This window comes from Amblyomma mixtum, chromosome 5 (assembly GCF_055824585.1).
Source record: "Amblyomma mixtum isolate Tamu chromosome 5, ASM5582458v1, whole genome shotgun sequence".
Taxonomy (NCBI): Eukaryota; Metazoa; Arthropoda; class Arachnida; order Ixodida; family Ixodidae; genus Amblyomma; species Amblyomma mixtum.
Genome location: NC_143016.1, coordinates 205309969 through 205336289, shown reverse-complemented (window position 1 = coordinate 205336289; position 26321 = coordinate 205309969). Strand labels below are relative to the sequence as shown.

General features: G+C 37.7%; 1 protein-coding gene across 1 annotated transcript; it reads left to right on the top strand.

The window, feature by feature from the left end:
* Positions 1–20754: 20754 nt before the first annotated feature.
* On the top strand, positions 20755–24314 carry LOC149345474 (uncharacterized). Its single transcript, XM_089547430.1, has 3 exons — positions 20755–22143; positions 23251–23907; positions 24111–24314. Exons 1-3 carry the CDS (start codon positions 20755–20757, stop codon positions 24222–24224), a joined length of 2160 nt encoding a protein of 719 aa, XP_089403556.1. The 3' UTR covers positions 24225–24314.
* Positions 24315–26321: the final 2007 nt, after the last annotated feature.

Sequence of the window (26321 nt, the reverse complement as noted above, 5' to 3'; positions counted from 1 at the left end):
TAAATAGACTTATAAAAACAGATCAAACAACTTATCACAAGTAAAGAGATTTCAGTATCTGGGAGTAACATTCACACCTAATCCACAGGCCTATCGACCTAATTTGTCAAAAGCACAAGCTTACCGCATATAAAAATGCCTAATAAGACCAATTCTTGATCATACATGCGCTGTTTGGTCACCCTATCATGTGCGTGATGTAAAAAAACCTGAGTCTCTTCAAAGAAAAGCAATAAGATTTATTTACGGCAGCAAGAGAAACTAAATGAACCGTTTTCAGTGTTCTGCGATTGAAGTGATAAATGGCGAATTTAATTTCAAGAAAATCGTTGTCATGACACTTACGACCAAAAAAGAACCGTTTAAATACACTTATAAAAACAGATCAAACAACTTATCACAAGTAAAGAGATTTCAGTATCCGGGAGTAACATTCGCACCTAATCCACAGGCATATCGACCTAATTTGCTCCAAAGCACAAGCTTACCGCATATAAAAATGCCTAATAAGATCAATTCTTGAGCATGCATGCGCTGTTTGGTCACCCTTTCATGTGCGTGATGTAAAAAAACCTGAGTCTCTTCAAAGAAAAGCAATAAGATTTATTTACAGCAGCAAGAGAAACTAAATGAAGCGTTTTCACTGTTCTGCGATTGAAGTCAGAAATGGCAAATTTAATTTAAAGAAAATCGTCATGAAACTTACGACCAAAAAAGAACCATTTAAATACACTTATAAAAAGAGATCAAACAACTTATCACAAGTAAAGAGATTTAAGTATCTGGGAATAACATTCACACCTAATCCACAGGCATATCGACCTAATTTGCTCAAAAGCACAAGCTTACCGCATATAAAAATGCCTAATAAGACCAATTCTTGATCATACATGTGCTGTTTGGTCACCCTATCATGTGCGTGATGTAAAAAAACCTGAGTCTCTTCAAAGAAAAGCAATAAGATTTATTTACGGCAGCAAGAGAAACTAAATGAAGCGTTTTCAGTGTTCTGCGATTGAAGTGATAAATGGCAAATTTAATTTCAAGAATATCGTTGTCATGACACTTACGACCAAAAAAGAACCATAAAAACAGATCAAACAACTTATCACAAGTAAAGAGATTTCAGTCTTCACATTCACACCTAATGCACAGGCATATCGACCTAATTTGCTCCAAAGCACAAGCTTACCGCATATAAATATGCCTAATAAGACCAATTCTTGAGCATACATGCACTGTTTGGTCACCCTATCATGTGCGTGATGTAAAAAAACCTGAGTCTCTTCAAAGAAAAGCAATAAGATTTATTTACGGCAGGAACAGAAACTAAATGAAGCGTTTTCAGTGTTCTGCGATTCAAGTGAGAAATGGCAAATTTAATTTCAAGAAAATCGTTGTCATGACACTTACGACCAAAAAAACCATTTAAATACACTTATAAAAACAGCTCAAACAACTTATCACAAGTAAAGAGATTTCAGTCTTTGGGAGTAACATTCACACCTAATGCACAGGCATATCGACCTAATTTGCTCCAAAGCACAAGCTTACCGCATATAAAAATGCCTAATAAGATCAATTCTAGAGCATACATGCGCTGTTTGGTCACCCTATCATGTGCGTGATGTAAAAAAACCTGAGTCTCTTCAAAGAAAAGCAATAAGATTTATTTACGGCAGCAAGAGAAACTAAATGAACCGTTTTCAGTGTTCTGCGATTGAAGTGATAAATGGCGAATTTAATTTCAAGAAAATCGTTGTCATGACACTTACGACCAAAAAAGAACCGTTTAAATACACTTATAAAAACAGATCAAACAACTTATCACAAGTAAAGAGATTTCAGTATCCGGGAGTAACATTCGCACCTAATCCACAGGCATATCGACCTAATTTGCTCCAAAGCACAAGCTTACCGCATATAAAAATGCCTAATAAGATCAATTCTTGAGCATGCATGCGCTGTTTGGTCACCCTTTCATGTGCGTGATGTAAAAAAACCTGAGTCTCTTCAAAGAAAAGCAATAAGATTTATTTACAGCAGCAAGAGAAACTAAATGAAGCGTTTTCACTGTTCTGCGATTGAAGTCAGAAATGGCAAATTTAATTTAAAGAAAATCGTCATGAAACTTACGACCAAAAAAGAACCATTTAAATACACTTATAAAAAGAGATCAAACAACTTATCACAAGTAAAGAGATTTAAGTATCTGGGAATAACATTCACACCTAATCCACAGGCATATCGACCTAATTTGCTCAAAAGCACAAGCTTACCGCATATAAAAATGCCTAATAAGACCAATTCTTGATCATACATGTGCTGTTTGGTCACCCTATCATGTGCGTGATGTAAAAAAACCTGAGTCTCTTCAAAGAAAAGCAATAAGATTTATTTACGGCAGCAAGAGAAACTAAATGAAGCGTTTTCAGTGTTCTGCGATTGAAGTGATAAATGGCAAATTTAATTTCAAGAATATCGTTGTCATGACACTTACGACCAAAAAAGAACCATAAAAACAGATCAAACAACTTATCACAAGTAAAGAGATTTCAGTCTTCACATTCACACCTAATGCACAGGCATATCGACCTAATTTGCTCCAAAGCACAAGCTTACCGCATATAAATATGCCTAATAAGACCAATTCTTGAGCATACATGCACTGTTTGGTCACCCTATCATGTGCGTGATGTAAAAAAACCTGAGTCTCTTCAAAGAAAAGCAATAAGATTTATTTACGGCAGGAACAGAAACTAAATGAAGCGTTTTCAGTGTTCTGCGATTCAAGTGAGAAATGGCAAATTTAATTTCAAGAAAATCGTTGTCATGACACTTACGACCAAAAAAACCATTTAAATACACTTATAAAAACAGCTCAAACAACTTATCACAAGTAAAGAGATTTCAGTCTTTGGGAGTAACATTCACACCTAATGCACAGGCATATCGACCTAATTTGCTCCAAAGCACAAGCTTACCGCATATAAAAATGCCTAATAAGATCAATTCTAGAGCATACATACTCTGTTTGGTCACCCTATCATGTGAGTGATGTAAAAAAAACCTCAGTCTCTTCAAAAAAAGCAATAAGATTTATTTACGGCAGCAAGAGAAACTAAATGAAGCGTTTTCAGTGTTCTGCGATTCAAGTGAGAAATGGCAAATTTAATTTCAAGAAAATCGTTGTCATGACACTTACGACCAAAAACGAACCATTTAAATACACTTATAAAAACAGATCAAACAACTTATCAAAAGTAAAGAGATTTCAGTATCTGGGAATAACATTCACACCTAATCCACAGGCATATTGACCTAATTTGCTCAAAAGCACAAGCTTACCGCATATAAAAATGCCTAATAAGACCAATTCTTGATCATACATGCGTTGTTTGGTCACCCTATCTTGTGCGTGATGTAAAAAAACCTGAGTCTCTTCAAAGAAAAGCAATAAGATTTATTTACGGCAGCAAGAGAAACTAAATGAAGCGTTTTCAGTGTTCTCCGATTGAATTGATAAATGGCAAATTTAATTTCAAGAAAATCGTTGTCATAACACTTACGACCAAAAAAGAACCATTTAAATACACTTATAAAACAGATCAAACAACTTATCACAAGTAAAGAGATTTCAGTATCTGGGAGTAACATTCACATCTAATGCACAGGCATATGACCTAATTTGCTCCAAAGCACAAGCTTACCGCATATAAAAATGCCTAATAAGATCAATTCTTGAGCATGCATGCGCTGTTTGGTCACCCTTTCATGTGCGTGATGTAAAAAAACCTGAGTCTCTTCAAAGAAAACCAATAAGATTTATTTACAGCAACAAGAGAAACTAAATGAACCGTTTTCAGTGTTCTGCGATTGAAGTGAGAAATGGCAAATTTAATTTCAAGAAAATCGTCATGAAACTTACGACCAAAAAAGAACCATTTAAATACACTTATAAAAATAGATCAAACAACTTATCACAAGTAAAGAGATTTAAGTATCTGGGAATAACATTCACACCTAATCCACAGGCATATCGTCCTAATTTGCTCAAAAGCACAAGCTTACCGCATATAAAATTGCCTAATAAGACCAATTCTTGATCATACATGCGCTGTTTGGTCACCCTATCATGTGCGTGATGTAAAAAAACCTGAGTCTCTTCAAAGAAAAGCAATAAGATTTATTTACGGCAGCAAGAGAAACTAAATGAAGCGTTTTCAGTGTTCTGCGATTGAAGTGATAAATGGCAAATTTAATTTCAAGAATATCGTTGTCATGACACTTACGACCAAAAAGAACCATTTAAATACACCTATAAAAACAGATCAAACAACTTATCACAATAAAGAGATTTCAGTCTTCACATTCACACCTAATGCACAGGCATATCAACCTAATTTGCTCCAAAGCACAAGCTTGCCGCATATAAATATGCCTAATAAGACCAATTCTTGAGCATACATGCACTGTTTGGTCACCCTATCATGTGCGTGATGTAAAAAAAACCTGAGTCTCTTCAAAGAAAAGCAATAAGATTTATTTACGGCAGGAAGAGAAACTAAATGAAGCGTTTTCAGTGTTCTGCGATTCAAGTGAGAAATGGCAAATTTAATTTCAAGAAAATCGTTGTCATGACACTTACGACCAAAAAAACCATTTAAATACACTTATAAAAACAGCTCAAACAACTTATCACAAGTAAAGAGATTTCAGTCTTTGGGAGTAACATTCACACCTAATGCACAGGCATATCGACCTAATTTGCTCCAAAGCACAAGCTTACCGATTATAAAAATGCCTAACAAGATCAATTCTAGAGCATACATACCCTGTTTGGTCACCCTATCATGTGAGTGATGTAAAAAAAACCTGAGTCTCTTCAAAGAAAAGATATAAGATTTATTTACGGCAGCAAGAGAAACTAAATGAAGCGTTTTCAGTGTTCTGCGATTGAAGTGATAAATGGCAAATTTAATTTCAAGAAAATCGTTGTCATGACACTTACGTCCAAAAAAGAACCATTTAAATACACTTATAAAAACAGATCAAACAACTTATCACAAGTAAAGAGATTTCAGTATCTGGGAGTAACATTCACATCTAATGCACAGGCATATGTTCTAATTTGCTCCAAAGCACAAGCTTACCGCATATAAAAATGCCTAATAAGTTCAATTCTCTAGCATGCATGCGCTGTTTGGTCGCCCTTTCATGTGCGTGATGTAAAAAAACCTGTGTCTCTTCAAAGAAAAGGAATAAGATTTATTTACGGCAGCAAGAAAAACTAAATGAAGCGTTTTCAGTGTTCTGCGATTGAAGTGTGAAATGTCAAATTTAATTTCAAGAAAATCGTTGTCATGACACTTACGACCAAAAAAGAACCATTTAAATAAAATAAACTTATAAAAACAGATCAAACAACTTATCACAAGTAAAGAGATTTCAGTCTTTGGGAGTAACATTCACACTTAATGCACAGGCATATCGACCTAATTTGCTCCAAAGCACACCGCATATAAATATGCCTAATAAGACAAATTCTTGAGCATACATGCACTGTTTGGTCACCCTATCATGTGCGTGATGTAAAAAAAACCTGAGTCTCTTCAAAGAAAAGCAATAAGATTTATTTACGGCAGGAACAGAAACTAAATGAAGCGTTTTCAGTGTTCTGCGATTCAAGTGAGAAATGGCAAATTTAATTTCAAGAAAATCGTTGTCATGACACTTACGACCAAAAACGAACCATTTAAATAGACTTATAAAAACAGATCAAACAACTTATCACAAGTAAAGAGATTTCAGTATCTGGGAGTAACATTCACACCTAATCCACAGGCCTATCGACCTAATTTGTCAAAAGCACAAGCTTACCGCATATAAAAATGCCTAATAAGACCAATTCTTGATCATACATGCGCTGTTTGGTCACCCTATCATGTGCGTGATGTAAAAAAACCTGAGTCTCTTCAAAGAAAAGCAATAAGATTTATTTACGGCAGCAAGAGAAACTAAATGAACCGTTTTCAGTGTTCTGCGATTGAAGTGATAAATGGCGAATTTAATTTCAAGAAAATCGTTGTCATGACACTTACGACCAAAAAAGAACCGTTTAAATACACTTATAAAAACAGCTCAAACAACTTATCACAAGTAAAGAGATTTCAGTCTTTGGGAGTAACATTCACACCTAATGCACAGGCATATCGACCTAATTTGCTCCAAAGCACAAGCTTACCGATTATAAAAATGCCTAACAAGATCAATTCTAGAGCATACATACCCTGTTTGGTCACCCTATCATGTGAGTGATGTAAAAAAAACCTGAGTCTCTTCAAAGAAAAGATATAAGATTTATTTACGGCAGCAAGAGAAACTAAATGAAGCGTTTTCAGTGTTCTGCGATTGAAGTGATAAATGGCAAATTTAATTTCAAGAAAATCGTTGTCATGACACTTACGTCCAAAAAAGAACCATTTAAATACACTTATAAAAACAGATCAAACAACTTATCACAAGTAAAGAGATTTCAGTATCTGGGAGTAACATTCACATCTAATGCACAGGCATATGTTCTAATTTGCTCCAAAGCACAAGCTTACCGCATATAAAAATGCCTAATAAGATCAATTCTCTAGCATGCATGCGCTGTTTGGTCGCCCTTTCATGTGCGTGATGTAAAAAAACCTGTGTCTCTTCAAAGAAAAGGAATAAGATTTATTTACGGCAGCAAGAAAAACTAAATGAAGCGTTTTCAGTGTTCTGCGATTGAAGTGTGAAATGTCAAATTTAATTTCAAGAAAATCGTTGTCATGACACTTACGACCAAAAAAGAACCATTTAAATACACTTATAAAAACAGATCAAACAACTTATCACAAGTAAAGAGATTTCAGTCTTTGGGAGTAACATTCACACTTAATGCACAGGCATATCGACCTAATTTGCTCCAAAGCACAAGCTTACCGCATATAAATATGCCTAATAAGACAAATTCTTGAGCATACATGCACTGTTTGGTCACCCTATCATGTGCGTGATGTAAAAAAAACCTGAGTCTCTTCAAAGAAAAGCAATAAGATTTATTTACGGCAGGAACAGAAACTAAATGAAGCGTTTTCAGTGTTCTGCGATTCAAGTGAGAAATGGCAAATTTAATTTCAAGAAAATCGTTGTCATGACACTTACGACCAAAAACGAACCATTTAAATAGACTTATAAAAACAGATCAAACAACTTATCACAAGTAAAGAGATTTCAGTATCTGGGAGTAACATTCACACCTAATCCACAGGCCTATCGACCTAATTTGTCAAAAGCACAAGCTTACCGCATATAAAAATGCCTAATAAGACCAATTCTTGATCATACATGCGCTGTTTGGTCACCCTATCATGTGCGTGATGTAAAAAAACCTGAGTCTCTTCAAAGAAAAGCAATAAGATTTATTTACGGCAGCAAGAGAAACTAAATGAACCGTTTTCAGTGTTCTGCGATTGAAGTGATAAATGGCGAATTTAATTTCAAGAAAATCGTTGTCATGACACTTACGACCAAAAAAGAACCGTTTAAATACACTTATAAAAACAGATCAAACAACTTATCACAAGTAAAGAGATTTCAGTATCCGGGAGTAACATTCGCACCTAATCCACAGGCATATCGACCTAATTTGCTCCAAAGCACAAGCTTACCGCATATAAAAATGCCTAATAAGATCAATTCTTGAGCATGCATGCGCTGTTTGGTCACCCTTTCATGTGCGTGATGTAAAAAAACCTGAGTCTCTTCAAAGAAAAGCAATAAGATTTATTTACAGCAGCAAGAGAAACTAAATGAAGCGTTTTCACTGTTCTGCGATTGAAGTCAGAAATGGCAAATTTAATTTAAAGAAAATCGTCATGAAACTTACGACCAAAAAAGAATCATTTAAATACACTTATAAAAAGAGATCAAACAACTTATCACAAGTAAAGAGATTTAAGTATCTGGGAATAACATTCACACCTAATCCACAGGCATATCGACCTAATTTGCTCAAAAGCACAAGCTTACCGCATATAAAAATGCCTAATAAGACCAATTCTTGATCATACATGTGCTGTTTGGTCACCCTATCATGTGCGTGATGTAAAAAAACCTGAGTCTCTTCAAAGAAAAGCAATAAAATTTATTTACGGCAGCAAGAGAAACTAAATGAAGCGTTTTCAGTGTTCTGCGATTGAAGTGATAAATGGCAAATTTAATTTCAAGAATATCGTTGTCATGACACTTACGACCAAAAAAGAACCATAAAAACAGATCAAACAACTTATCACAAGTAAAGAGATTTCAGTCTTCACATTCACACCTAATGCACAGGCATATCGACCTAATTTGCTCCAAAGCACAAGCTTACCGCATATAAATATGCCTAATAAGACCAATTCTTGAGCATACATGCACTGTTTGGTCACCCTATCATGTGCGTGATGTAAAAAAACCTGAGTCTCTTCAAAGAAAAGCAATAAGATTTATTTACGGCAGGAACAGAAACTAAATGAAGCGTTTTCAGTGTTCTGCGATTCAAGTGAGAAATGGCAAATTTAATTTCAAGAAAATCGTTGTCATGACACTTACGACCAAAAAAACCATTTAAATACACTTATAAAAACAGCTCAAACAACTTATCACAAGTAAAGAGATTTCAGTCTTTGGGAGTAACATTCACACCTAATGCACAGGCATATCGACCTAATTTGCTCCAAAGCACAAGCTTACCGCATATAAAAATGCCTAATAAGATCAATTCTAGAGCATACATACTCTGTTTGGTCACCCTATCATGTGAGTGATGTAAAAAAAACCTGAGTCTCTTCAAAGAAAAGCAATAAGATTTATTTACGGCAGCAAGAGAAACTAAATGAAGCGTTTTCAGTGTTCTGCGATTCAAGTGAGAAATGGCAAATTTAATTTCAAGAAAATCGTTGTCATGACACTTACGACCAAAAACGAACCATTTAAATACACTTATAAAAACAGATCAAACAACTTATCAAAAGTAAAGAGATTTCAGTATCTGGGAATAACATTCACACCTAATCCACAGGCATATTGACCTAATTTGCTCAAAAGCACAAGCTTACCGCATATAAAAATGCCTAATAAGACCAATTCTTGATCATACATGCGTTGTTTGGTCACCCTATCTTGTGCGTGATGTAAAAAAACCTGAGTCTCTTCAAAGAAAAGCAATAAGATTTATTTACGGCAGCAAGAGAAACTAAATGAAGCGTTTTCAGTGTTCTCCGATTGAATTGATAAATGGCAAATTTAATTTCAAGAAAATCGTTGTCATGACACTTACGACCAAAAAAGAACCATTTAAATACACTTATAAAACAGATCAAACAACTTATCACAAGTAAAGAGATTTCAGTATCTGGGAGTAACATTCACATCTAATGCACAGGCATATGACCTAATTTGCTCCAAAGCACAAGCTTACCGCATATAAAAATGCCTAATAAGATCAATTCTTGAGCATGCATGCGCTGTTTGGTCACCCTTTCATGTGCGTGATGTAAAAAAACCTGTGTCTCTTCAAAGAAAAGCAATAAGATTTATTTACGGCAGCAAGAGAAACTAAATGAAGCGTTTTCAGTGTTTTGCGGTCGAAGTGAGAAATGGCAAATTTAATTTAAAAAAAATCGTTGTCATGACACGACCAAAAAAGAACAATTTATATACACTTATAAAAACACATCAAACAACTTATCACAAGTAAAGAGATTTCAGTCTTCACATTCACACCTACTGCACAGGGATATCGACCTAATTTGCTCCAAAGCACCAGCTTACCGCATATAAAAATGCCTAATGAGACCAATTCTTGAGCATACATTCGCTGTTTGGTCACCCTATCATGTGCGTGATCTAAAAAAACCTGAGTCTCTTCAAAGAAAAGCAATAAGATTTATTTACAGCAGCAAGAGAAACTAAATGAAGCGTTTTCAGTGTTCTGCGATTGAAGTGGGAAATGGCAAATTTAATTTCAAGAAAATCGTTGTCATGAAACTTACGACCATAAAAGAACCATTTAAATACACTTATAAAAACAGATCAAACAACTTATCACAAGTAAAGAGATTTCAGTTTTCACATTCACACCTAAGGCACAGGCATATCGACCTAATTTGCTCCAAAGCACAAGCTTACCGCATATAAATATGCCTAATAAGACCAATTCTTGATCATACATGCGCTGTTTGGTCACCCTATCATGTGCGTGATGTAAAAAAACCTGAGTCTCTTCAAAGAAAAGCAATAAGATTTATTTACGGCAGCAAGAGAAACTAAATGAAGCGTTTTCAGTGTTCTGCGATTGAAGTGATAAATGGCGAATTTAATTTCAAGAAAATCGTTGTCATGACACTTACGACCAAAAAAGAACCGTTTAAATACACTTATAAAAACAGATCAAACAACTTATCACAAGTAAAGAGATTTCAGTATCCGGGAGTAACATTCACACCTAATCCACAGGCATATCGACCTAATTTGCTCCAAAGCACAAGCTTACCGCATATAAAAATGCCTAATAAGATCAATTCTTGAGCATGCATGCGCTGTTTGGTCACCCTTTCATGTGCGTGATGTAAAAAAACCTGAGTCTCTTCAAAGAAAAGTAATAAGATTTATTTACAGCAGCAAGAGAAACTAAATGAAGCGTTTTCACTGTTCTGCGAATGAAGTGAGAAATGGCAAATTTAATTTCAAGAAAATCGTCATGAAACTTACGACCAAAAAAGAACCATTTAAATACACTTATAAAAAGAGATCAAACAACTTATCACAAGTAAAGAGATTTCAGTCTTCACATTCACACCTAATGCACAGGCATATCGACCTAATTTGCTCCAAAGCACAAGCTTACCGCATATAAATATGCCTAATAAGACCAATTCTTGAGCATACATGCACTGTTTGGTCACCCTATCATGTGCGTGATGTAAAAAAAACCTGAGTCTCTTCAAAGAAAAGCAATAAGATTTATTTACGGCAGGAAGAGAAACTAAATGAAGCGTTTTCAGTGTTCTGCGATTCAAGTGAGAAATGGCAAATTTAATTTCAAGAAAATCGTTGTCATGACACTTACGACCAAAAAAACCATTTAAATACACTTATAAAAACAGCTCAAACAACTTATCACAAGTAAAGAGCTTTCAGTCTTTGGGAGTAACATTCACACCTAATGCACAGGCATATCGACCTAATTTGCTCCAAAACACAAGCTTACCGTATATAAAAATGCCTAATAAGATCAATTCTAGAGCATACATACCCTGTTTGGTCACCCTATCATGTGAGTGATGTAAAAAAAACCTGAGTCTCTTCAAAAAAAGCAATAAGATTTATTTACGGCAGCAAGAGAAACTAAATGAAGCGTTTTCAGTGTTCTGCGATTCAAGTGAGAAATGGCAAATTTAATTTCAAGAAAATCGTTGTCATGACACTTACGACCAAAAACGAACCATTTAAATACACTTATAAAAACAGATTAAACAACTTATCACAAGTAAAGAGATTTCAGTATCTGGGAAAAACATTCACATCTAATCCACAGGCATATCGACCTAATTTGCTCCAAAGCACAAGCTTACCGCATATAAAAATGCCTAATAAGATCAATTCTTGAGCATGCATGCGCTGTTTGGTCACCCTTTCATGTGCGTGATGTAAAAAAACCTGAGTCTCTTCAAAGAAAAGCAATAAGATTTATTTACAGCAGCAAGAGAAACTAAATGAAGCGTTTTCACTGTTCTGCGATTGAAGTCAGAAATGGCAAATTTAATTTAAAGAAAATCGTCATGAAACTTACGACCAAAAAAGAACCATTTAAATACACTTATAAAAAGAGATCAAACAACTTATCACAAGTAAAGAGATTTAAGTATCTGGGAATAACATTCACACCTAATCCACAGGCATATCGACCTAATTTGCTCAAAAGCACAAGCTTACCGCATATAAAAATGCCTAATAAGACCAATTCTTGATCATACATGTGCTGTTTGGTCACCCTATCATGTGCGTGATGTAAAAAAACCTGAGTCTCTTCAAAGAAAAGCAATAAGATTTATTTACGGCAGCAAGAGAAACTAAATGAAGCGTTTTCAGTGTTCTGCGATTGAAGTGATAAATGGCAAATTTAATTTCAAGAATATCGTTGTCATGACACTTACGACGAAAAAAGAACCATAAAAACAGATCAAACAACTTATCACAAGTAAAGAGATTTCAGTCTTCACATTCACACCTAATGCACAGGCATATCGACCTAATTTGCTCCAAAGCACAAGCTTACCACATATAAATATGCCTAATAAGACCAATTCTTGAGCATACATGCACTGTTTGGTCACCCTATCATGTGCGTGATGTAAAAAAACCTGACTCTCTTCAAAGAAAAGCAATAAGATTTATTTACGGCAGGAACAGAAACTAAATGAAGCGTTTTCAGTGTTCTGCGATTCAAGTGAGAAATGGCAAATTTAATTTCAAGAAAATCGTTGTCATGACACTTACGACCAAAAAAACCATTTAAATACACTTATAAAAACAGCTCAAACAACTTATCACAAGTAAAGAGATTTCAGTCTAAGGGAGTAACATTCACACCTAATGCACAGGCATATCGACCTAATTTGCTCCAAAGCACAAGCTTACCGCATATAAAAATGCCTAATAAGATCAATTCTAGAGCATATATACTCTGTTTGGTCACCCTATCATGTGAGTGATGTAAAAAAACCTGAGTCTCTTCAAAAAAAGCAATAAGATTTATTTACGGCAGCAAGAGAAACTAAATGAAGCGTTTTCAGTGTTCTGCGATTCAAGTGAGAAATGGCAAATTTAATTTCAAGAAAATCGTTGTCATGACACTTACGACCAAAAACGAACCATTTAAATACACTTATAAAAACAGATCAAACAACTTATCACAAGTAAAGAGACTTCAGTATCTGGGAATATCATTCACACCTAATCCACAGGCATATTGACCTAATTTGCTCAAAAGCACAAGCTTACCGCATATAAAAATGCCTAATAAGACCAATTCTTGATCATACGTGCGCTGTTTGGTCACCCTATCTTGTGCGTGATGTAAAAAAACCTGAGTCTCTTCAAAGAAAAGCAATAAGATTTATTTACGGCAGCAAGAGAAACTAAATGAAGCGTTTTCAGTGTTCTGCGATTGAATTGATAAATGGCAAATTTAATTTCAAGAAAATCGTTGTCATGACACTTACGACCAAAAAATAACCATTTAAATACACTTATAAAACAGATCAAACAACTTATCACAAGTAAAGAGATTTCAGTATCTGGGAGTAACATTCACATCTAATGCACAGGCATATGACCTAATTTGCTGCAAAGCACAAGCTTACCGCATATAAAAATGCCTAATAAGATCAATTCTTGAGCATGCATGCGCTGTTTGGTCACCCTTTCATGTGCGTGATGTAAAAAAAACCTGTGTCTCTTCAAAGAAAAGCAATAAGATTTATTTACGGCAGCAAGAGAAACTAAATGAAGCGTTTTCAGTGTTTTGCGGTCGAAGTGAGAAATGGCAAATTTAATTTAAAAAAAATCGTTGTCATGACACGACCAAAAAAGAACAATTTATATACACTTATAAAAACACATCAAACAACTTATCACAAGTAAAGAGATTTCAGTCTTCACATTCACACCTAATGCACAGGCATATCGACCTAATTTGCTCCAAAGCACAAGCTTACCGCATATAAATATGCCTAATAAGACAAATTCTTGAGCATACATGCACTGTTTGGTCACCCTATCATGTGCGTGATGTAAAAAAAACCTGAGTCTCTTCAAAGAAAAGCAATAAGATTTATTTACGGCAGGAAAAGAAACTAAATGTAGCGTTTTCATTGTTCTGCGATTCAAGTGAGAAATGGCAAATTTAATTTCAAGAAAATCGTTGTCATGACACTTACGACCAAAAAAAACCATTTAAATACACTTATAAAAACAGCTCAAACAACTTATCACAAGTAAAGAGATTTCAGTCTTTGGGAGTAACATTCACACCTAATGCACAGGCATATCTACCTAATTTGCTCCAAAGCACAAGCTTACCGCATATAAAATGCCTAATAAGATCAATTCTAGAGCATACATGCCCTGTTTGGTCACCCTATCATGTGAGTGATGTAATAAAAACCTGAGTCTCTTCAAAAAAAGCAATAAGAGTTATTTACGGCAGCAAGAGAAACTAAATGAAGCGTTTTCAGTGTTCTGCGATTCAAGTGAGAAATGGCAAATTTAATTTCAAGAAAATCGTTGTCATGACACTTACGACCAAAAAAGAACCGTTTAAATACACTTATAAAAAGAGATCAAACTTATCACAAGTAAAGAGATTTCAGTATCCGGGAGTAACATTCACACCTAATCCACAGGCATATCGACCTAATTTGCTCCAAAGCACAAGCTTACCGCATATAAAAATGCCTAATAAGATCAATTCTTGAGCATGCATGCGCTGTTTGGTCACCCTTTCATGTGCGTGATGTAAAAAAACCTGAGTCTCTTCAAAGAAAAGTAATAAGATTTATTTACAGCAGCAAGAGAAACTAAATGAAGCGTTTTCACTGTTCTGCGAATGAAGTGAGAAATGGCAAATTTAATTTCAAGAAAATCGTCATGAAACTTACGACCAAAAAAGAACCATTTAAATACACTTATAAAAAGAGATCAAACAACTTATCACAAGTAAAGAGATTTCAGTCTTCACATTCACACCTAATGCACAGGCATATCGACCTAATTTGCTCCAAAGCACAAGCTTACCGCATATAAATATGCCTAATAAGACCAATTCTTGAGCATACATGCACTGTTTGGTCACCCTATCATGTGCGTGATGTAAAAAAAACCTGAGTCTCTTCAAAGAAAAGCAATAAGATTTATTTACGGCAGGAAGAGAAACTAAATGAAGCGTTTTCAGTGTTCTGCGATTCAAGTGAGAAATGGCAAATTTAATTTCAAGAAAATCGTTGTCATGACACTTACGACCAAAAAAACCATTTAAATACACTTATAAAAACAGCTCAAACAACTTATCACAAGTAAAGAGCTTTCAGTCTTTGGGAGTAACATTCACACCTAATGCACAGGCATATCGACCTAATTTGCTCCAAAACACAAGCTTACCGTATATAAAAATGCCTAATAAGATCAATTCTAGAGCATACATACCCTGTTTGGTCACCCTATCATGTGAGTGATGTAAAAAAAACCTGAGTCTCTTCAAAAAAAGCAATAAGATTTATTTACGGCAGCAAGAGAAACTAAATGAAGCGTTTTCAGTGTTCTGCGATTCAAGTGAGAAATGGCAAATTTAATTTCAAGAAAATCGTTGTCATGACACTTACGACCAAAAACGAACCATTTAAATACACTTATAAAAACAGATTAAACAACTTATCACAAGTAAAGAGATTTCAGTATCTGGGAAAAACATTCACATCTAATCCACAGGCATATCGACCTAATTTGCTCCAAAGCACAAGCTTACCGCATATAAAAATGCCTAATAAGATCAATTCTTGAGCATGCATGCGCTGTTTGGTCACCCTTTCATGTGCGTGATGTAAAAAAACCTGAGTCTCTTCAAAGAAAAGCAATAAGATTTATTTACAGCAGCAAGAGAAACTAAATGAAGCGTTTTCACTGTTCTGCGATTGAAGTCAGAAATGGCAAATTTAATTTAAAGAAAATCGTCATGAAACTTACGACCAAAAAAGAACCATTTAAATACACTTATAAAAAGAGATCAAACAACTTATCACAAGTAAAGAGATTTAAGTATCTGGGAATAACATTCACACCTAATCCACAGGCATATCGACCTAATTTGCTCAAAAGCACAAGCTTACCGCATATAAAAATGCCTAATAAGACCAATTCTTGATCATACATGTGCTGTTTGGTCACCCTATCATGTGCGTGATGTAAAAAAACCTGAGTCTCTTCAAAGAAAAGCAATAAGATTTATTTACGGCAGCAAGAGAAACTAAATGAAGCGTTTTCAGTGTTCTGCGATTGAAGTGATAAATGGCAAATTTAATTTCAAGAATATCGTTGTCATGACACTTACGACGAAAAAAGAACCATAAAAACAGATCAAACAACTTATCACAAGTAAAGAGATTTCAGTCTTCACATTCACACCTAATGCACAGGCATATCGACCTAATTTGCTCCAAAGCACAAGCTTACCGCATATAAATATGCCTAATAAGACCAATTCTTGAGCATACATGCACTGTTTGGTCACCCTATCATGTGCGTGATGTAAAAAAACCTGACTCTCTTCAAAGAAAAGCAATAAGATTTATTTACGGCAGGAACAGAAACTAAATGAAGCGTTTTCAGTGTTCTGCGATTCAAGTGAGAAATGGCAAATTTAATTTCAAGAAAATCGTTGTCATGACACTTACGACCAAAAAAACCATTTAAATACACTTATAAAAACAGCTCAAACAACTTATCACAAGTAAAGAGATTTCAGTCTAAGGGAGTAACATTCACACCTAATGCACAGGCATATCGACCTAATTTGCTCCAAAGCACAAGCTTACCGCATATAAAAATGCCTAATAAGATCAATTCTAGAGCATATATACTCTGTTTGGTCACCCTATCATGTGAGTGATGTAAAAAAACCTGAGTCTCTTCAAAAAAAGCAATAAGATTTATTTACGGCAGCAAGAGAAACTAAATGAAGCGTTTTCAGTGTTCTGCGATTCAAGTGAGAAATGGCAAATTTAATTTCAAGAAAATCGTTGTCATGACACTTACGACCAAAAACGAACCATTTAAATACACTTATAAAAACAGATCAAACAACTTATCACAAGTAAAGAGACTTCAGTATCTGGGAATATCATTCACACCTAATCCACAGGCATATTGACCTAATTTGCTCAAAAGCACAAGCTTACCGCATATAAAAATGCCTAATAAGACCAATTCTTGATCATACGTGCGCTGTTTGGTCACCCTATCTTGTGCGTGATGTAAAAAAACCTGAGTCTCTTCAAAGAAAAGCAATAAGATTTATTTACGGCAGCAAGAGAAACTAAATGAAGCGTTTTCAGTGTTCTGCGATTGAATTGATAAATGGCAAATTTAATTTCAAGAAAATCGTTGTCATGACACTTACGACCAAAAAATAACCATTTAAATACACTTATAAAACAGATCAAACAACTTATCACAAGTAAAGAGATTTCAGTATCTGGGAGTAACATTCACATCTAATGCACAGGCATATGACCTAATTTGCTCCAAAGCACAAGCTTACCGCATATAAAAATGCCTAATAAGATCAATTCTTGAGCATGCATGCGCTGTTTGGTCACCCTTTCATGTGCGTGATGTAAAAAAACCTGTGTCTCTTCAAAGAAAAGCAATAAGATTTATTTACGGCAGCAAGAGAAACTAAATGAAGCGTTTTCAGTGTTTTGCGGTCGAAGTGAGAAATGGCAAATTTAATTTAAAAAAAATCGTTGTCATGACACGACCAAAAAAGAACAATTTATATACACTTATAAAAACACATCAAACAACTTATCACAAGTAAAGAGATTTCAGTCTTCACATTCACACCTAATGCACAGGCATATCGACCTAATTTGCTCCAAAGCACAAGCTTACCGCATATAAATATGCCTAATAAGACAAATTCTTGAGCATACATGCACTGTTTGGTCACCCTATCATGTGCGTGATGTAAAAAAAACCTGAGTCTCTTCAAAGAAAAGCAATAAGATTTATTTACGGCAGGAACAGAAACTAAATGTAGCGTTTTCAGTGTTCTGCGATTCAAGTGAGAAATGGCAAATTTAATTTCAAGAAAATCGTTGTCATGACACTTACGACCAAAAAAAACCATTTAAATACACTTATAAAAACAGCTCAAACAACTTATCACAAGTAAAGAGATTTCAGTCTTTGGGAGTAACATTCACACCTAATGCACAGGCATATCTACCTAATTTGCTCCAAAGCACAAGCTTACCGCATATAAAATGCCTAATAAGATCAATTCTAGAGCATACATGCCCTGTTTGGTCACCCTATCATGTGAGTGATGTAATAAAAACCTGAGTCTCTTCAAAAAAAGCAATAAGAGTTATTTACGGCAGCAAGAGAAACTAAATGAAGCGTTTTCAGTGTTCTGCGATTCAAGTGAGAAATGGCAAATTTAATTTCAAGAAAATCGTTGTCATGACACTTACGACCAAAAAAGAACCGTTTAAATACACTTATAAAAAGAGATCAAACTTATCACAAGTAAAGAGATTTCAGTATCCGGGAGTAACATTCACACCTAATCCACAGGCATATCGACCTAATTTGCTCCAAAGCACAAGCTTACCGCATATAAAAATGCCTAATAAGATCAATTCTTGAGCATGCATGCGCTGTTTGGTCACCCTTTCATGTGCGTGATGTAAAAAAACCTGAGTTTCTTCAAAGAAAAGCAATAAGATTTATTTACAGCAGCAAGAGAAACTAAATGAAGCGTTTTCACTGTTCTGCGAATGAAGTGAGAAATGGCAAATTTAATTTCAAGAAAATCGTCATGAAACTTACGACCAAAAAAGAACCATTTAAATACACTTATAAAAAGAGATCAAACAACTTATCACAAGTAAAGAGATTTCAGTCTTCACATTCACACCTAATGCACAGGCATATCGACCTAATTTGCTCCAAAGCACAAGCTTACCGCATATAAATATGCCTAATAAGACCAATTCTTGAGCATACATGCACTGTTTGGTCACCCTATCATGTGCGTGATGTAAAAAAAACCTGAGTCTCTTCAAAGAAAAGCAATAAGATTTATTTACGGCAGGAAGAGAAACTAAATGAAGCGTTTTCAGTGTTCTGCGATTCAAGTGAGAAATGGCAAATTTAATTTCAAGAAAATCGTTGTCATGACACTTACGACCAAAAAAACCATTTAAATACACTTATAAAAACAGCTCAAACAACTTATCACAAGTAAAGAGATTTCAGTCTTTGGGAGTAACATTCACACCTAATGCACAGGCATATCGACCTAATTTGCTCCAAAGCACAAGCTTACCGCATATAAAAATGCCTAATAAGACCAATTCTTGATCATACATGCGCTGTTTGGTCACCCTATCATGTGCGTGATGTAAAAAAACCTGAGTCTCTTCAAAGAAAAGCAATAAGATTTATTTACGGCAGCAAGAGAAACTAAATGAAGCGTTTTCAGTGTTCTGCGATTGAAGTGATAAATGGCAAATTTAATTTCAAGAAAATCGTTGTCATGACACTTACGACCAAAAAAGAACCATTTAAATACACTTATAAAACAGATCAAACAACTTATCACAAGTAAAGAGATTTCAGTATCTGGGAGTAACATTCACATCTAATGCACAGGCATATGACCTAATTTGCTCCAAAGAACAATCTTACCGCATATAAAAATGCCTAATAAGATCAATTCTTGAGCATGCATGCGCTGTTTGGTCACCCTTTCATGTGCGTGATGTAAAAAAACCTGTGTCTCTTCAAAGAAGAGCAATAAGATTTATTTACGGCAGCAAGAGAAACTAAATGAAGCGTTTTCAGTGTTTTGCGATCGAAGTGATAAATGGCAAATTTAATTTAAAAAAAATCGTTGTCATGACACGACCAAAAAAGAACAATTTATATACACTTATAAAAACACATCAAACAACTTATCACAAGTAAAGAGATTTCAGTCTTCACATTCACACCTAATGCACAGGGATATCGACCTAATTTGCTCCAAAGCACCAGCTTACCGCATATAAAAATGCCTAATGAGACCAATTCTTGAGCATACATTCGCTGTTTGGTCACCCTATCATGTGCGTGATGTAAAAAAACCTGAGTCTCTTCAAAGAAAAGCAATAAGATTTATTTACGGCAGGAACAGAAACTAAATGTAGCGTTTTCAGTGTTCTGCGATTCAAGTGAGAAATGGCAAATTTAATTTCAAGAAAATCGTTGTCATGACACTTACGACCAAAAAAAACCATTTAAATACACTTATAAAAACAGCTCAAACAACTTATCACAAGTAAAGAGATTTCAGTCTTTGGGAGTAACATTCACACCTAATGCACAGGCATATCGACCTAATTTGCTCCAAAGCACAAGCTTACCGCATATAAAATGCCTAATAAGATCAATTCTAGAGCATACATGCCCTGTTTGGTCACCCTATCATGTGAGTGATGTAATAAAAACCTGAGTCTCTTCAAAAAAAGCAATAAGATTTATTTACGGCAGCAAGAGAAACTAAATGAAGCGTTTTCAGTGTTCTGCGATTCAAGTGAGAAATGGCAAATTTAATTTCAAGAAAATCGTTGTCATGACACTGTATCGTATCGCAACCTGCGTGCGCAAGATAGCGCTGTGCCCTCGCCCTGACTTGATATTGTGTCCCCTCTTTCTTAACCCCCTTGCCACTATTTCTCTTTAAATATGCTCGCTGAATAAACAGCACGGCATTGTTCCCTTCACACTGGCATGCGTCACTTCACTGGACAACGAGACGAAACATGGTGTCAGAAGTGGGATAAGGCTCGGCCTAAGGAACGCCCCTGCACCTAGGACCTGGAACGGCTGCCGGCGGCGTGCTGCTGGAAGCAAGAAATGGAGCGCCTAAGGCCGCCAGAACCACTGCGTCTAACAGGAGACGGCGGTCAAAGTTGGAAGTTGTTCAAACAGAAATTTGAACTCTTTTTGCAAGCAACGTCCAGTTCCAGCAAGCCAGCATCAGAAGCAGAAAAAACCACTGCCAGCAAGCCAGCATCAGAAGCAGCAAAAACTGCACTCTTCCTTAGCGTGGCCGGTGAGGATGCAATTGAAGTGTTCAATAATTTTTTGTTTGCCGACGGGGAAGACAGAGAAGACTACGCCACCGTCATTGCGAAGTTCGAGGAATACTGCGTCGAGCAACAGAACGAAGTACACGAACGGTATGTGTTTCGTTCACGGATCCAAGGCGAAGCAGAGCCATTCGAACAGTTCCTTCGCGACCTAAAAAAGCAGGCCATGAATTGCAACTTTGGGACAAGTGCAGACGATATGGTTCGCGACCAAATTGTATTCGGCACGAACTCTCCAAAACTGCGAGAAAAAATGCTGCGGGAAAAGAAGCTAACTCTGGGAAAAGCCGTAGATTTGTGCAAGGCGGCAGAAACATCAGCACGTCAGAACGAGTTCTGGAGTCGAACAAAGAAACTGTCCGAGATCAACGCTGTCTCTTCGAGTAGAACCGGAGTGAAGCTACAACAGCTCTCGAGGCGAGTTTCCAGGTGCAGTCGATGCGACCGCACTCACGCCCCACGACAGTGCCCTGCCTATGGCAAGACTTGCTATTCGTGCAGCAGGCCCAACCACTTCGCATCGTGCTGCAGAGCGAATGCCCACGTTCAAGAAGTACAGCACGAAGGTGACGATTTTGACGTTCTGGACATAGCCATTGGCAGTGTCATAAGCAACCGCGACTGGTGTGTGAAGGCCAAATTTGGCGGCAAGGAGGTGACGTTCAAGGTCGACACTGGCTCCCAGGCGAATCTTGTACCTATGTCACTCTTTCGGACGTTAAATGCAGGTGCACTGAAGCCCAGTGGTGCCGTTCTGCGGTCGTACGGAGGTGCTATCATCAAACACTGCGGCACGTGCTCAGCGCCGGTGCAAGTAGGTGAACGAAAAATTTGCACTGAATTCTTCATAGTCAAGAAAAACCACCAGGCCATCTTGGGACTTCAAGCCAGCGAGCTGCTAGGTCTACTTCGCCGCACAGTGGACACCGTCACCTCGACCTCTTCTCATGAAGTGGCTAGGGAGTACCCTGGGCTCTTTCAAGGAACTGGGTGCTTACAACGTGAATACAGGATACTGCTGCGCAAGGACGCTGTGCCCGTCGTTCAAGCTGCTCGGAGGGTGCCCATTGCCTTACAGGAGCCATTGCGTACTGAGCTACAGCGAATGGAGAAAGAAGGAATCATCAGAAAGGTCAGCGACCCAACCGACTGGGTAAGCCCACTAGTCATTACACGCAAGAAAGACGGAAAAATGAGGGTGTGCATGGATCCGAGAAGGATCAACGACAGCCTGAAAAGAGAGCACTACCAGATGCCGCGTCGGGAAGATATCGAGGCGGAGTTAGCGGGAGCTAAGTTCTTTTCTCGTCTAGACGCAAATGCGGGCTTTCACCAGATCCCGCTTGAGGAGCGGTCGTCGAAACTTTGTACGTTCGCAACGCCCTTCGGCCGGTACTGCTTTCTCCGGCTTCCTTTCGGGCTCGCGTCCGCCAGCTAGGTGTTTCAAAAGGCGCTGAATGAAGTCTTTGACGGTGTTCCTGGAGTACGGGTGTACGTGGATGACGTTCTCATTTGGGGCACTACCAGAGAAGAGCACGATGAACGACTAAGATGTGCACTAAAAGCAGCTGAAGCTGCAGGCCTGACATTCAATGTTGCAAAATGCGAGTTTGGCGCCGAAAAAATAGCATTTTTAGGCGACGTGATCAGCAGCGAAGGAATAAGCCCTAGTCCGGCCCTGGTCGAAAGCGTAAGGAACATGCCAAAACCACAAAACAAACAGGCAGTACACAGGTTGCTCGGGGTGGTAAATTACTTCAGCAAGTACTTGCCATCCCTAGCTCTGCGAACACCAATTCTCCGCTCTCTTCTAAAGAAAAATGTTTTATTCGAATGGACGGCCAATCACGAGAGAGAGTGGAAAGATATATGCGACGCGCTCACCAAGGCACCATTACTCGCAATTTTTGACCCACAGAAAGAAACAAAAGTGACGTCAGACGCGTCACAGAACGGCATCGGTTCAGCTCTGCTACAGCGGCACGGCGTAAATTGGAGGCCAGTCGCTTACGCGTCGAAAACACTGACAGAGTGTGAACAGCGCTATTCACAGATCGAAAAAGAAGCGATGGCTCTCGTATTTGGCTGTGAGAAGTTTGACCACTTCACATACGGTCGCCCAGTCTTGCTTGAAAGTGACCATCAGCCGCTAATAAATATATCAAAAAAGGCCATAGCAGACATGCCGCCGAGATTGCAGCGGTTTTTCCTGAGACTGTTGAAATATGATTACGCTCTAACATTTGTTCCGGGTAAACAGATGCAGTTGGCAGACATGCTCTCAAGGTCGGCGGGTCCTGCTGACATCAGCCACTCGGAGACAGAAGATGTTGAAGTCCATGCCATCAGCATTTTGTCTGCACTGGTGAGTGACAGAACAGCTGCACTACTTGCGCGTGAGACGGGAGCTGATACCTATCTCAAAGTGGTGATGCAGAACCTCGCAGACGGGGTCACGGTTGAAGGTCCGCTCAAATCTGTGGCTGCTGAACTTTCAGTAGTGGGTGGAATACTGTTTAAAGGAACGAAGGTCGTTATACCTCGAAGCATGCGGGCCGAGACATTGAAACGCATTCATGCTGGGCATCTTGGCATTGCGAAGTGCAGAGCAAGGGCAAGGCAGCTGGTGTACTGGCCAAACATCAACAGTGACGTTGCATCGATGATTGAGGGTTGTTCAACCTGCAGAAAGTATGCTTATAACCAACCATCAGAGCCACTGATGCTCCGCGCCACTCCAACCCAAGCCTGGTACCGCGTTGGTGTCGACATATTTCAATATGGCGGAAAATACTACCTCATTGCTTACGATGCCATGTCGAATTTTCCAGATGTCGAGGAGCTCTGCGACCAAACGGCATCCGGCGTCATCGAAAAACTTGGGGCCATGTTTTCACGATTCGGAATCCCGATGGAGGTATGCACAGATAATGGCCCACAGTTCTCCAGCCATGAGTTCGCTCTTTTCGCTGAGCTGTACGACTTCAAACATGTTACGTCAAGCCCGATGTTTCCTCGGTCCAATGGGCTGGCCGAAAAGGGAGTGCAAGTAGTAAAGCGTATCCTCAAGAAAACCACAGAGGCGAATGAAAACTTTTGGCTTGGTATGCTCAATTACAGATCAAGCCCATTGGAAGACGGCCGGTCGCCCGGCGAACTGCTCCAAGGGAGGACCCTGCGCACGACTTTGCCAGACTTTCGACGTCAGGCTGTTACACGGGTCAAGAAACATGAGCAGGCGAGTCACGCCACCCGATGCCTGGCCCCACTTCAAAAAGACGACGTCGTGCGCATTAAGGGGACAACGTGGGATCGCAAGGCCAAGGTAACTGCAGAGGCAGCTCCTCGCTCCTACTACGTGCAAACCAATGATGGCAAGACGTTGCGGCGCAATCGACAACATTTACTGGCAACAAAGGAGAAGTTTGACACTGAGGCCTCAGACAGCGATGAATCTAGCGATGACAGCATTTTAGCCCGGGAAGAGTCGTCAACCCTACCACCGGCACCAGCGGCTCCGGTTATGCCGACCAGAGACACCAGTCCGGCGCCCCAGCAACCCCGCCGGTCCGCACGTGTGAGAAAGCCGCTTGACCGCCTTCATTACGACGAGAACTTCAAGCAAATCAGCCACCAGCGTTAAATGTGCTGCGAAAAACTGTGACGGAGGAGGATGTATCGTATCGCAACCTGCGTGCGCAAGATAGCGCTGTGCCCTCGCCCTGACTTGATATTGTGTCCCCTCTTTCTTAACCCCCTTGCCACTATTTCTCTTTAAATATGCTCGCTGAATAAACAGCACGGCATTGTTCCCTTCACACTGGCATGCGTCACTTCACTGGACAACGAGACGAAACAGACACTTACGACCAAAAACGAACCATTTAAATACACTTATAAAAACAGATCAAACAACTTATCACAAGTAAAGAGATTTCAGTATCTGGGAGTAACATTCACACCTAATCCACAGGCATATCGACCTAATTTGCTCAACAGCACAAGCTTACCGCATATAAAAATGCCTAATAAGACCAATTCTTGATCATACATGCACTGTTTGGTCACCCTATCATGTGCGTGATGTAAAAAAACCTGAGTCTCTTCAAAGAAAAGCAATAAGATTTATTTACGGCAGCAAGAGAAACTAAATGAAGCGTTTTCAGTGTTCTGCGATTGAAGTGATAAATGGCGAATTTAATTTCAAGAAAATCGTTGTCATGACACTTACGACCAAAAAAGAACCGTTTAAATACACTTATAAAAACAGATCAAACAACTTATCACAAGTAAAGAGATTTCAGTATCCGGGAGTAACATTCACACCTAATCCACAGGCATATCGACCTAATTTGCTCCAAAGCACAAGCTTACCGCATATAAAAATGCCTAATAAGATCAATTCTTGACCATGCATGCCCTGTTTGGTCACCCTTTCATGTGCGTGATGTAAAAATACCTGAGTCTCTTCAAAGGAAAGCAATAAGATTTATTTACAGCAACAAGAGAAACTAAATGAAGCGTTTTCACTGTTCTGCGATTGAAGTGAGAAATGGCAAATTTAACTTCAAGAAAATCGTCATGAAACTTACGACCAAAAAAGAACCATTTAAATACACTTATAAAAATAGATCAAACAACTTATCACAAGTAAAGAGATTTAAGTATCTGATAATAACATTCACACCTAATCCACAGGCATATCGACCTAATTTGCTCAAAAGCACAAGCTTACCGCATATAAAATTGCCTAATAAGACCAATTCTTGATCATACATGCGCTGTTTGGTCACCCTATCATGTGCGTGATGTAAAAAAACCTGAGTCTCTTCAAAGAAAAGCAATAAGATTTATTTACGGCAGCAAGAGAAACTAAATGAAGCGTTTTCAGTGGTCTGCGATTGAAGTGATAAATGGCAAATTTAATTTCAAGAATATCGTTGTCATGACACTTACGACCAAAAAGAACCATTTAAATACACTTATAAAAACAGATCAAACAACTTATCACAATAAAGAGATTTCAGTCTTCACATTCACACCTAATGCATAGGCATATCGACTTAATTTGCTCCAAAGCACAAGCTTACCGCATATAAATATGCCTAATAAGACCAATTCTTGAGCATACATGCACTGTTTGGTCACCCTATCATGTGCGTGATGTAAAAAAAACCTGAGTCTCTTCAAAGAAAAGCAATAAGATTTATTTACGGCAGGAAGAGAAACTAAATGAAGCGTTTTCAGTGTTCTGCGATTCAAGTGAGAAATGGCAAATTTAATTTCAAGAAAATCGTTGTCATGACACTTACGACCAAAAAAACCATTTAA

Coding starts and splice junctions, on each gene's coding strand:
- LOC149345474 (XM_089547430.1), top strand. CDS start 20,755: ATGGAGCGCCTAAGGCCGCCAGAACCACTGCGTCTAACAGGAGACGGC. Junction 22,144..23,250: donor TCAGCGACCCAACCGACTGG/GTAAGCCCACTA, acceptor CCGGGTAAACAG/ATGCAGTTGGCAGACATGCT. Junction 23,908..24,110: donor GATTCGGAATCCCGATGGAG/GTATGCACAGAT, acceptor GCTCAATTACAG/ATCAAGCCCATTGGAAGACG.